Genomic DNA, 14,543 nt, shown 5'->3' on the forward strand with positions numbered 1-14,543 from the left:
TGCAGTAAATAACAGAAATTAAGCAAAAAGGTTCGCTGGAGCGTGGTCCAGTGGCCAGGTCTGAAGTTCGCGGTTGCTGGACCAGAGCCCTGAAAACTTTCTACCTGCCAGGATCCATGACACCTCTTCTGATTTGTAGACCCAAAGAGACATCATGTGTCGCGTCACAAGTTGTGACATTACACCAGAAGAGAACTCAGGATGGTGGCAGGTAGGACGAAGTTTGCAGGGCTCTGATCCGGGGGGCATAGGCTACCAATGTGACCACCAGAACAGGGTCTGAGAATCTTTTGGCTTATCTCCAGCATACATTAAAAAAAAAAAAAAAAGTATAATTTTTATTTAGAGCTCAGATGTGCCAGTCATGATAAATCCAGCCAAGAAGCCATATGCATAGCAGGCTGGTAATGCACTGGGGAAGTGTCGGTGCACTTGGAAAAAGCAGTCCTAGTACATAGACCCACCCCCAGTGCCCTTCCAGCCTGACTTGCATATGGCTTCTTGGCTGGATTTCTTACGACTAGCACATCCGTGCTCTATAAAAAAAAAAACAAAAAAAAAAAACGTTTTATTAGTGAACAAGCACCTATATGGCCAGATCACTACTTCCATATATAAAAATTTGCTGACAGCTTCCCTTTTGCAAGTGCAATTTCCTTTCGTCATACACATGACCAGTTCTACAGTACACACAATACATGTATGTGCATTAAATGTGCAAAATACAGAAGGGGACATATGAGCCTGAGAGGACTCCAGGCATAAGACGCTCCTTCCTGAACAATGCTTTTGGTTATGATCGTCAGGTCTCGTTTCACAAGGCAGAAAGTTCAACAAAAGTTTAATGTTACTCACATGATTTCTACTCCCCCTGGGGAAACTGAAGGCAGTGTGTGATCTTTGCTGGATGAGGAGTCCGTAGTGCATTCGGGGTCAGACATAGAATCGCTGACGGAGGGCTCGCTGCTGCTGGGCGATGCGTCCCTCTGAAAGTTAGTGCTGGTAGGAGCGGGGGGAATCTCACCTTCACCGAATGCATCGCTGATAAACAAGCCTTCGTGAGTCAGGTAGGCCAGATCGTTGTCCACATTGCTTTCGCTGCTCAAACTTTTCTGAGCTGCCATTACCTCCATTTCTCTGATCCGCTGATTCTTATCCAAGACCATGAGCACAACACTGCGGATAACGTTTATTGTGGCCTGTGAGGAAACAGAATTAAATATAAAGAATAAATGGTGAATATTCAATCTAATTCAAGACTATAATGTCACCTTCTGTGAACGTCGAACTGATCCAGCATCCGGTGTGGTCCCTCCGTGGCAGCCGGCCTTCACTTCTGCGCCCGGCATCCTAGAAGCTTCTGGCACAAATTAGTCCCTACGACATCAAGACAAGCTGGGCGCCAAAAATGAAGACCTGCTGCTATGGAGGATCAGACTGGTTGGGGGCAGCGCAGATCGAATTGCTGATCTCAACTGGGAATAAGACTATTTCACCAAAATAGTTTTTATTTCCAGTTTTATTACGTGTTAACTTATTTTTAGGAAATATTACACTCCGCTTAATATCCACATGAGTCTCTAAGGTGTTACTCAATATGAACAAATCAATAATATGAGGCGAGTGCATACAGTAGAGGAAACACGAGATGGAAGACAACAAGTCCAGGAAACGGATGCCAGCCGTCAGGTGGAGGCACACGGCTTTGGTCAGGGTTTGCATCTCAAGGACATATGCCCCATTATTGGTAGCTAAATATCAAAGACTGATCGTCACTTCCAGACAGAAAAACAAGTGTGAACAGGTGCAAGCTAGGAGAGCCACTTCCACATGTAAGTAACAAATTAAAGTTGCACTTTGTAACATTATAGTATGCAATTATTGCATATAGGAAATTGGAAATGCATTGCTGCTGTAGAAATTTTTTTTTACAATGAAGATACTTCGTGCACAAATTGGCCAATTCATGTGTGCCCAACAGCCATCGACAAGGCGACCTTGTGCTGGGAACATAGCCTACAGTTATAGGACAGGTATCATATTAGGTTAGGTTCCCAGCAAAGAAGATCACCTTGTCGTTGGCTGTTGTGCACACATGAATGGGCCAATTTATGCGCTAAGTTTCTTCATTTTAATTTTATTTCTAGAGCAGCAATGCAATTCCAATTTCATATATTCCATGAATACTACAGCATTACATAGTGCAACTTTAATTTAATTATTGGTAGCTAAGGAGTAGACTTCGTAAGACTTTCCCTTTGAAGTGGTTGTGTAAGCACTAACATTGGATATGGCATCAGTGTAGATTCAGCATCTGTGACCCCCGCCGATCACTAGAATGAATTGGCAGCATCTTGCCGCTTCATTTTCACTATGGTTTTCCCCTCAAAGACCATACCGGAAGGAGACGAAAGTGCAATGCTTTTTCTTTGCGTTGCCACTTTATTCTGACAATAAGTGGAGGCCATTGAGGTTGAGAAGGAAGTTGACAGCTTACGTTAACAATATGCCATATGGACATGGACAACTTATTTTTTTGTTTACTCTTATTTGTCTGACTTTTCTGATCTCCTTGCAGTAGGTTTATGACCATATCAAAGATCAGCTCAACTTTGATGTGGTCTGTGGTCATATATCAGCACAGAGGAGTTCAGTAAGAGACAAATTAAAGGTTAAAAATGCTAGCCAGAAAGAGCTAACTGACAGATTCACAGTTAACTCATTCTGTAGCTAGCAATGTGCAGAGGATTAAGGGTCATGTAAAGACAAAATAAAGCAAAATGAAATCCAAATTACATTATTTTTATACCACAATACACACATTTAAGTTGAAAAAAACAAATTCAAAAGGTGTCCAAATCCTATACGTATACCAATGATTAAGTATCTGATGATAAACTACAGAGATGCTGTGGGGAATATGATTTTGCTCCTTTATTATTGTTGCTATGTAATAATGCCAGCAGAGGCAAATTTCACTTGGTGACAAAACAGATGTTTATGTCTTTTTACTTGCTTTTCTTTTCATGTTTTTTGATCAATTGAAACTGTAAAATGGGGAAAAATCCCAATATCAAAAAAGTAGGTAAGAGTGTTTCTGCAGATACAGAGGCAGCTTTCATATTAAAAAGGAAGAATTTGGTACCAAACATTCTCTGATGCGAGTTCCCTTCATAGAAAATATATACGGTATAACTATTTCCCTTGCCTAGCTGTATTGTTCCTCATATTGTAAAGCATTTTTATTAAAATAAAATGGCAAAAGATTATGTCCAGCTTTCTTACCTTGACTCTCCGAAGGAAAATTGTAAATTTAGCAAAAATGTTTTGCAGCAAATCCAGCCACTGTGAAAGATTCATCATTCGCATCTGATCGGCGAGCCTGCAGCAACGAAACTACAGTGAATATACATGCAAGACTACAGAGGTAGAAAAGTATGGATTCTGCTTAAAACAAACTAAAACACATATGAACTTAGAAGTAATAGTAGAGTTCATGTCAGGGAAACCCGCTCAGAGGCCTAAAAGTAACAATCATAAAAAAAGATTAAAAAAATTTGACATGCCATATAGGTAGATGTAAGTAGTTTTGATCGGTAGGGGGTCAGAGTGATGAGATCCCCACCGATCTAGGTGCTCTGAGGCATATTCTGCTCTCCTGATTACCGCTTCTGATCCGTACATTCTAGCACCCGGACTAAAAATTTCTCTATGTCAAAACTTTTCAATGAACAGTCAAAACTTTTTTGAATAACCCACTTACATTTTTCCCGACTGATGCTATTCTAACCTCCCAAATAAGCTGAGCCAAATATGTACAGCAGTCTGATCTGCCCCAACGTCCTACGTCAAACTAAACAGGGGGTATCCGCCATATTCATAGTCAGATATGAAGCCCTCACAATAACATCACCTTCAATAATCTCTAATGCAATGGCATTATGTAAATCTAACCAATCTACAGTAATAAGAAAAGTGAGAACTGTTGTCCGATGCTTGTCCAGACTTTTTTTTCTTTTTTATTTATTGCAAACCATTACCAGAAAATCACCAACTTAAAAGGGATAGTACCATCTCCAAGATCCTATCCCAATATGTAGTAGGTGTAATAATTATAATATTCGAAAATACTTCCAATTTGAAATGCAGTATAGTTCTTCTGATTTGCTACGTCACTTACCCTATATTTGCAGGGCATTGCAGTAGCTTAGGTATCCATGGTTATGACCACTGACAACTAACTGTCACTATATGAGTGGTCGTAACCATGGATACCTAAGCTACTGCAATGCCCTGGGTAAGCGACATAGCGAATCAGAAGAACTATACAACATTTATAAATAAAGGTATTTGCTAATATTATCTGAGATCTTAGAGATGGGAATACCCCTTTAACTGTTGCAAGAAATCTACGACTGCAGGAAAGCTAACTGCTCGGGACTTCAGGTGAACACTACAGTAACGCTGCAGTTATTATTCCCATGTTAAGATTTACCTGCAGTGTTTGGTAAGACTGGTGACATATACTTACTTAGTGATCAGCTCAGAATCTATCTCATCAATTTTTGAGACTGTGCTAACCACGCACTGAGGAGAGAAAAAAAGTAATTATTAACTGAGATATTAAAGAAAACAAACAGATTAGTCCCAGAAAATCCACAAGCAGATATCGCACCATGAATAGGGTTTTCAAACAGATGTTTCAAGGACAAATCCCCCATATTTAATAATTTAGGACATAGTACAACTCATGTTACCTATGTACTTATTACTCTGTAAAAAATCATGCAGGTAGGTATAAAAACAAAAATCTAAAAAACACTCTACTACTTTTAAAATACCTACTCTCCCATGTAAAATAAAAACACCATATAGTCACCTCCCAGACCGACGGTGTTCCAGCAATGTCGGCGCCAGGTCTACCAAGGCAGATGTGATACTATTATGCCATGTGAGCCCTCTAGCCAATCAGCAGCTGCTATTAAGCTCTCATTTTCCTTGGACAAGTGAAAGTAGTGAACACGTAGCAGCCGAACAGTGGCCGAAGATTGATGGGAGACCCAGATCCGACATCTTTGTAATGGCTACAGTGCAGGAGGCAGGCATCTGTGTTTTTTTTTTTTGTTGTTTTACAAAAGGGACATCATTTAAACATGGGTTGTCCATGTAGTGTAAGTTTGTCCCATGGTATGTACTCCATTATTCTGGTGCCTTTTGAATAGTGAAACTCCCCTTATGTCCAAATTGATACATTCTAGAGAAATTGTTGATTTTATTAAATGGGTTATCCGGGGACATAGAAAAAAAAAAGTCCTATTGTCCTCCAATAACATTAAAGTGGATCATAAAATGCTTCCCAGGCTTGCCCCCATACATTTTATTCATAACTCATGATGGCGGGACTTAATCTTTCTGCATACAGTGAAAGCCTTCATATTCCATAATCCTCCTGCCTCTTCTGTGTCTCCTGCCCATTCTGTCTGAGCCGATCATGTGACTGCAATGGGCTGCCAATAGTACCCTGATCATTCCCTTGCAGTGAGAATGCTGATGACACAATCAGGGGTTAAATGATCATTAAAGGGACATATACTAGGGAGCTTCCGATGTCATGTGACACTGGACCTCAGCGGAGCAGGGAGGCAGCTTCAGACTGCAAATTACTTTACTAAGTTGCTGCACATAGGGACCCTGTGGAGCATTATATACAGAAAAAAAAACAACCCTCTTTTATATATATTATATTTATCTGAATAACCCATTAAATCAGTTTTGTAAACCTTATTAACCCTAGAATGCATGACCATAAAAATCTACATTTTCACATACCTGGGGCCTTTTAGGCCTGTGTGCAAATAATAAATAAATGACCAACTGGAAATGACAAACCACTATATACCTGAGGAATACCTAGAGTTTCAAAATTCTAACTAAAGAAATCTTGCAGAAAATAGAAAACAATTAACAGGGCGGGCCTGCGAGGCCCCACGTATGCGTTCTAGGGTTAAAAAGCATAAAGTAAATTTAAAAAAAGGAGAACGTCACAAAATGACAAATATAAATTTTTTTTATTGAAAACTGAATACAATAATGAAACTTTAAAGAGATGTTCCCATCTCCAAGATCCTATCCCAATATGTAGTAGATGTAATAATAATAATAATATTAGCAAAGACCTCCAATTAAAAATATAGTACAGTTCTTCAGATTCACTATGTCGCTTACCTCATGTATGTCATTGCAGTAGCTTAGGTATCCATGGTTACAACCTCTAAGAGCTGTCTAACTAACGGTCACTATATGAGTGGTTGAAACCATGGATACCTAAGCTACTGCAATGCCCTGCACATGGGGTAAGCGACATAGCGAATCTGAAGAACTTTACTATATTTCTAATTGGAGGTATTTGCTAATATTATTAATATTACACCTACTACACATTGGGATAGGATCTTGGAGATGGGAATACCCCTATACACTAAAATTCTGTCTCATGATAAGAGCGCAGAGTTCCAGTCACAGACGCCCTCAGACCCAGGAATCTGTGGTCAGTACCTGCTTGATGATGTTTTTTGCGGTAGCCATCATTTCATCAGCGTAAATCTCGAAAAAATCTAGCTTCCTCTGCTTTAACAGCCCAAAGACCAATGACACCAATCTCTCCTGTGGACAAAAAGCGGTATTGGAGTTATCAGGTAACTAAAACTGTTGTATCCTAAATGGTGTTAAAGTAAAGTAGTAAATCAATGTATTATGTACTATAGCAGAGCCAGGTAGGACAGGGTTAAGTCCCAGCTCTGCAGGATTTGATTAGATACATCTACCTAGCTTTATACTAGAACTAGGGCCTGTGATCACTAGGTATGTCAGTATGGAATGGAGCAGAGCCGAGTGTGCTGCTGGTGAGCGACCAGCCAAAATGTGAGCTGTAGCTGGGAGAGAGAGAGATGTGCCGGAGTCTCTCTATGAATTCAGACTGTACGGGTCAGCTAGTAAAGGTGAGCATTCTGTGTGCTGGTTGTGATACCCTTGTGCTCAGAGTTTGGTTTTGAATCCCTTGGGAGTTTTATGAAAGCAATAAAACTGCACCTGTTTGGACCAAACCGCATTGCACAAGCCTCATACATAAAGGAAAACTGTACTGGTGTCATTACAATGAAATGGCTGAAATGTACTCGGAACTCTTCCCGCACCTCCTCTATCACTTGGCAGTCCTCCTCTAATGATCTGTTCAGGTCTGTGCGAGCATATGAGGTGAATTCAGCAATGATCATTTTATCAATCAGCTTTTCCAGTTCACAAAGTTGGGATCCAAGATGTCTGCAAAGAAAAAACAAAAAAACCCTTAATTGCTTCACTTATTTTCCTTGTGATCGCAGGCCATTTTTCAGAACCCCAAATCCACTGTATACAGTACTCATACACAGGAAGCTCCCGTTCTGATATCTGCGCAGGGGGTTCGGATTTCTGTATCTTAAAAATTGAAGCTGAACTGATATCAGGAATCCATTAGCACAGAATCTTGGATGCAAAACAATGATAAAAAGTGGGAATGTACTTTAATGACACCGACATTTTTAGGTGGTCCAGTATTTGACTCAAACACTGCTCCGTAGGGCTGAAACTTTCATCCATACTGTGCCTCGTTGCCAGCTTTAAGACCTCTTCTTTCGGGCCTCATAGGGGTTGAGCTAGGTGGGGAATGATACAGGGGATTGGGGCGGGAGTTGGCCATTGTCCCGCCATTATTGCACTTTCAGCCTCGTTTACATAAAACTCAAAGTTGGTATTCTCAGTAAAGAAATACACTTGTGCTCAGGAAGATATGTTTGTGCTTTTCTTTAACTACACTACCCAGCAATGTAATTAGTTTGGTGATCCAAAATCCCTTACTGGCTCACTTGTACTTTGTGGACCGTCAATAAAAACACAGGACTCTTGGACAATGCCCATTTTAAAATGATTTTCTGTGAAACCAAGATGCAGGTGATTGTGAACAAAATTATTATTTTACAGTTCACAACAAACACTGATAAATACTTTATTTTTAGTGGTTATAGTGTATACAGACTTTTCAGAATTTGCCAGCAAAAAAAAAAAAAAAATGCAGCTAAATGCTGCGTGAATCCAGCCTCAAAGGGGCTTTCAGTCACAGAAAGTGGTGGCAGATCGCTAGAATTTAGTTGAACTGTCTCACATAAAAGGACATATATTAAAAAAACATCACAGAAAAGAAACCAGCTTTACCAACACCAGGTCAGATTACCAATACACTGCAGGATGCAGGAGACCTCCATGATAAAGGCGGGGGCCGCACAGGTGCAAAATAGTGATACAACAGCCAGTCACTACCTACCAATTCATGGAGGGGATGGCTGTGTAGTATTACAAATGCACACAGATGGGGTTTGCATAGGACGCCAGTCACACAGATACGTGTCATGCACAGTGTCTGGTTTACACCCTATTAATGACGCTCATCATTTTAAATCAAGCGGGCTGCCCAGCACTATATACGTGCACCCAACAAAACAGATGCTCCAATTCACATTGACTGGTGTCCTATGCAAGCCCCATCTGTGTGCATTTGTAATAATACACAGCCACCCACCTCTATGAATTGGTAGGTAGTGAATGGCTGTTGCATCACTATTTTGCACCTGTGCTGCCCCCGCCTTTATCATGGGGGTCTGCTGCATCCTGCTAGTGAATTGGTAATCTGACCTGGTGTTGGTAAGGCTGGTTTCTTTTCTGTGATGTTTTTTGAATTTATGCCCTTTTCTGTGAGACGGTCCAACTAAATCCTAGCGATCTGCCACCACTTTCTGTGATGGAAAGCCCCTTTTGAGGCTGGATTCACTCAGCATTTAGCTGCATTTTTCTGGTTTCTTTTATGTGATTTTTTTGATTTAGTTGGACTGTACTGCAGTTCTTCTCATAGCCAGAGGCCGGGAGCACTGCTGTAAAAAAAATAAATAATAAAAAGAGAAACGTAAAAGGGGCTGCAGCGCTCTATCCAAGGCGTGATCAATACATTCCTAGGATTGAAGGGTCCAGGCAGTAAGACGCTCTCCAATCAGCAAGCAAAATGGGTAGAAACCAGCGATTCGCCACCACCATCTGTGAAAGGAAAACCCCTTGGAATATATATCTGCCGACCAGGAGTATACCCGGATGTCGCCATTTTATTGTACACCCACACCCACACACCTACACCTACACATTCTCTCAATATAGACTTTAATATCCTGAAATGACAGCCGAGGTCTTCACACATTATAGACGTCCATGCAGCACTTTAATTTTCAGTAACATCTCAGACTTGATGACAAGATGTGCAAATGCCAGAAGAGCGTCTCTTTACCAGAAGTGATCTTACAAGCACCGGCGGCTCCATCTTTAAGAGTGAACAGATAATTACAAAGAATACACAGTGGATATATTCAGCCTGTGACACCGCAGATAATAGAGCCGCTATTCAGTGTGATTACAGCACGGCCATCCGATGTAACGAGCTGAAACACAGAAGTGATCCCCGGCCGAGGGGCCCTGACACTGATGATATACACCTCGGGGACACGGCTAACAACTGCTGCTTAGCAATTCAACTTTTCCAATTATTTTGTGACTTTCTACCATATGCTGTATAAGACACTGTTATGTCATTTACTTTACAAGCATTTTAGGACGAGGCCCCCATGGTGATCAGGTGATGGCCCCATCTACTCATCATCATTGACAAAAAGCTGATTTTGCAGAGGAATGCTGCAACCAACGAGGCATTTCAGCAGGATCATAGTATTACAAGGCGGCCATTCACCCCCTGTAACATTATATGGGCTAAGGACATTTTTCACACATTAGAGGGGCTCGCCATCAGATAGCTAATCATTATTAGATCATGTGGGTCCAACACCCGGCTGTCCCGTTTGCTGCTTAGGTAAAGACCAGATGTACATTGAATGAAGCTGCACAATGTGTAGCAGCCGCCACTGAGCACTGCAGATCAGCTCCTAAAGGTACAGTCACACTTAGCAACGCTACAGCGATCCCGACAAAGATAAAACCTGACAGGGATTGTTGCTGTGTCGCTATGTGGTCGCTGGTGAGATGTCAAACAGTCAGATCTTCCCAACGACGCAGCAGCGATGCAGCGACCTGTAGCAACCTGTATAACGATGCACGCCTATGTGTTTCTGTGTCTGAGTCGCAAACTAGGTCGTTGGTAAGGTGTCAAACACACCGATGCATGCTACCCAGCGGGACCTCAACGATCAAACAAACGTCCAGGCCATTCCGACACGACCAGCGATCTCACAGCAGGGGCCTGGTCGCTGCTACGTGTCAAACATAGCGAGATCGCTACTGAGGTCGCTGTTGCGTTACAAAACTTGTGACTCAGCAGCGATCTTGCTAGCGATCTCGCTTAGTGTGACGGGGGCTTAAGTCTGTAGCTGTGCAGTGTAAAGCATGATGCAGAGATAGATCAGAGGAGTCATAGGTCAGGTAGATATTAATTTCAGATTACAGTATTGTAGTCTGGTCATTACAGTGGTTATTGCATCCCTTTTCCCAAGAAGTAAACCCATTTTGGTTCTTTATATAAGATGCCAACATCTCAGTGAGTAGGTCTTAAGGGGGGGCGTTAAACATGGGAGAATTATTTTTATGAACTGGGGAAAAAGTATTGCAGAGGCTGCAGGGGATGTTGGCATATGGGCAACCTACTTTCATGACTGTACAGAGAGAAGGAGAGCGGGAACACAAAAGAGCAAGTGGGGGGGGGGGCACGAGAGAGGGAACACGAGAAAGGGGACACGAGAGAAGACGATTGAGAAAGAAAGGGTGAGACAGATCCACACAGACTGCCCCCTTGTGGCGACATTGATGTGGTACAAGACCTATGATTCTCAGTTTATATATTTGTGTGTTCTGTCACAAGAGAAAATCTTGCATCCTGGCACCCAGAGCGAATAGTAATATGAGACATGACTTACCGGAAACTGTGAATCCCTTGAAGTTCTTGCTGCAGAACCTCTTGAGTTGTTGCTATCAAGTCCAGGGCCCCCACGTATTCGGAGGTTGACAGCAGCAGCTGGACTGTAGGTTGAGTCTGGTGCACGGTTGCCATTAGTTTCAGTTTATTGTAGACTTTAATGCAGTTATTTCTTGTCAGGGCCTGGCGCAGGATACGCAGAGATCCCTCACACATTACTCTGTCTATCTGAGAAATCTTGTCCCGTAGCATCTTTACGGCCTGAGACGTTTTCCTGAGGTAGTCCTGCAGCTCGTGCTGGGAGGTCATAGCGTGGAAAAAGGCTTCAGAGCGTAAGGAAATCTGATGGGCGATGTTCACCTCTACAATGTCCAAATAGTGGCTCAGCTGGAAGAAATGAGAGCGATGTGCACATGTGACTATACATGGGCTGCTTACAGCGAATACACACAAAAATCCATGTATAACACTATACGTAAGATCTGTACACGACAGGTTTTTGCTTTCGACCCATTCACAAAAAGTAAAAAAAAAAAAAACTGTTTTGTTTGGTGGAACTTAAAGGGATTGCTATTTGTCCTCAGGAGCGCATTGCTCCCCAGCTCCCTGCTTGATTGACAGGTCAGACCGGTGGGATCATTGCAACTTTGACCCGAACTGTATCCTCTCCGACAATGCAAGAAGAAGAAGCTTGCCTCTGCAGCATTGGAGAAGAGCAGGACACTGAGCACTTACAAGCTGTATTGAAAAGAGCTTGTAAACACTGAGCTCCTTGCCTAGGAGATTGGACACCGGTAATAGACTGCAACGGTGACTGGCAAACTAGGCAACAAGCAGGAAACTATGAACTTAAAAATCTTGAGAACAGAGGAGATTTTTAATAACGAATAAGTTGCAAATCTGTATTTTTTACAAGCACTTTGCAATATTACAAGTTTTAATATGAGAATAGCCCTTTAAAGAATATCTGTCATCAGGTTTTTGCTGCAAAGGCAACATCAAACTAAGGCAGAAACCCTGATTCTAATACTGGGTCACTTATTGGGCTTCTTGCTGCTTTATTGGCATCAGCTCAGCTAGGTGAGGAGTTCCTGCCATGCAGTCTTCCGTATTCATAAGTCCCGGCTATCCCTGCCCACATTACTGATGGAGAGCTTTCTGCCTACACTGTGCATAGGCAGACAGTAGAGAAGCCTAGTGGTACAAACAGCATTGTTATCAAAACTGCAGCAAGGAGCTCAGTAAGTGTCCAGGCACTGGAATCAGGGTCTCTGTCCATACTGTATGTTGCCCTCATACTGACAAGCATTTACCTGGTGACAGATTACTTTTAAAAGCGATTTTCATTGAAAAAAGATAAAAAATAAAATATTGAATGGTGAAATAGGAAGCGCAACCATTATACCTTTTCCTGCAGCAGTTTAGCTGATGCTGCATCTCTGCTCCCATTGCCGCTCGCACTACTGAAATGGGACCATGGTAAAACTGCATTGAATGTTAAGGAATCATCCAATGCAAAGTCTGGTTTCATGAAGATCTGGAAAGTAATAAAAGAAGAAATATACTTTTCAAGTGACTCTGGATTGTTTTTCATTTCCAGCACGACTCCTACTTTAATCCACATATTATTGCTAACAGCAGAATGGCTTCTCCACTGTTCCCTACGTTCTCAGGTTACTTTGACCATTGCATAACCTCAATAATGTTTACCAATAGGGGGGTAAGAGGGTTGCAGCAATCAGAAAACACTTGTAAATTCTTGAGAATGTTGAGACATTTCCCCATAAGGAAACATTATGTTTGCAGTGACATCTACCGTATTTTTTGGACTATAAGACGCACCGGACCATAAGACGCACCTAGGTTTTAGAGGAGGAAAAAAAAAAAATGTAAGCAAAAAATGTCTTCATGATGCACTTTTAAGGGGGAGGGGGGGGGGGGTCTTCTGCTGACACTGGTATAGGGGTAATATCCCCCAATTCTGACAATATCCCCTATCCTGGTATATATGCCCCCCCCCCCTTCCTTTTATACATGGTCCCCATCCCCATCCTGGTATGCACGGAACCCCTCCATCCTGGTATGCATGGCACCCCTAATCCCTATCCTGTTATGCATGCCCCCCTCAGAGTTACCCTGGTATGTATGGCCCCCTCATCCTTACCCTGGTATGTATGGCCCCCTCATCCTTACCCTGGTATGTATGGCCCCCTCATCCTTACCCTGGTATGTATGGCCCCCTCATCCTTACCCTGGTATGTATGGCCCCCTCATCCTTACCCTGGTATGTATGGCCCCCTCATCCTTACCCTGGTATGTATGGCCCCCTCATCCTTACCCTGGTATGTATGGCCCCCTCATTCTTACCCTGGTATGTATGGCCCCCTCATTCTTACCCTGGTATGTATGGCCCCCTCATCCTTACCCTGGTATGTATGGCCCCCTCATCCTTACCCTGGTATGTATGGCCCCCTCACCCTTACCCTGGTATGTATGGCCCCCTCACCCTTACCCTGGTATGTATGGCCCCCTCACCCTTACCCTGGTATGTATGGCCCCCTCACCCTTACCCTGGTATGTATGGCCCCCTCACCCTTACCCTGGTATGTATGTATGGCCCCCTCACCCTTACCCTGGTATGTATGGCCCCCTCATCCTTACCCTGGTATGTATGGCCCCCTCCTCCTTACCCTGGTATGTATGGCCCCCTCCTCCTTACCCTGGTATGTATGGCCCCCTCATCCTTACCCTGGTATGTATGGCCCCCTCATCCTTACCCTGGTATATATGGCCCCTCATCCTAGTATGCATGGTCCCCCTAATCCCCATCAGACTGCACATAAAAAAAAAAAATAAACACTCCTACTCACCTTTCTTCTCTCATCCAGCGCTGCGTCCTGTCTGCCCGCACTGATCTCTCAATGTGAGTCGCGCATGACGCCACTGCCATGCGCGGCTCACAAGGAGAGATGAGCTCCTGGAAGTCACTGCTCCCCACGCCGGGACTGTGTTACTCGGGGAGCAGTGACTTCACTCTCCTTCATAGTCGGCACACAGCGTAGCAGTGAATATTAATTTTCTTTAGCAGCGGGGACAGTGTAGGCTGCAGTCGGCGGCTGTTGCCTTCTGTGCCCCGCTCCTCCACCGCTACCGCTCTCCCCGCACCCCACATATATATATACACCCACCCCAACATTCGGACTATAAGACGCACCCCCCATTTTCCTCCAAAATTTTGGAGGAAAAAAAGTGCGTCTTATAGTCCGAAAAATACGGTATATGTCCCCTCTACCTAGGAGTCCTGCAACAGTGTATTGCAGCATACTACAGACCCAATACTCATTATTTTCCTAAATTATACCAGTTTTTCCATAGTTTGAATTAGTATTTGATATAAAATAAAACAGAATTTACCTATAAATATATAAAAAGGAAGCCGTCAGTTACACACAACAGCAGTCTTGTAAATGTAACTTTAGGCACCATTAGTGAAATTTGGTATACAGCAGACACTGGTCAAAAGGTTTTCCACATAATAGGGAATAGC

The 14,543-nt window shown here is 42.8% G+C and overlaps 1 protein-coding gene across 2 annotated transcripts in view; it reads right to left on the bottom strand.

Moving 5' to 3' along the window:
• The window catches only part of VPS54 (VPS54 subunit of GARP complex), a 71,232-nt gene that overhangs the window by 20,388 nt on the left and 36,301 nt on the right, over positions 1-14,543 (bottom strand). For both annotated transcript variants that reach the window (XM_073672151.1, XM_073672152.1), the window contains exons 6-12: positions 12,402-12,533; positions 10,998-11,383; positions 7,194-7,320; positions 6,556-6,663; positions 4,532-4,587; positions 3,286-3,382; positions 856-1,199 (exon numbers count right to left, since the gene is read on the bottom strand). In XM_073672151.1, coding sequence (XP_073528252.1) covers positions 856-1,199; positions 3,286-3,382; positions 4,532-4,587; positions 6,556-6,663; positions 7,194-7,320; positions 10,998-11,383; positions 12,402-12,533 — 1,250 coding nt within the window. The remainder of the gene's footprint in view (positions 1-855; positions 1,200-3,285; positions 3,383-4,531; positions 4,588-6,555; positions 6,664-7,193; positions 7,321-10,997; positions 11,384-12,401; positions 12,534-14,543) is intronic.

The sequence above is a fragment of the Phyllobates terribilis genome, unplaced genomic scaffold, assembly GCF_046119375.1.
Source record: "Phyllobates terribilis strain yellow unplaced genomic scaffold, ASM4611937v1 Scaffold_3__8_contigs__length_932513732, whole genome shotgun sequence".
NCBI lineage: Eukaryota > Metazoa > Chordata > Amphibia > Anura > Dendrobatidae > Phyllobates > Phyllobates terribilis.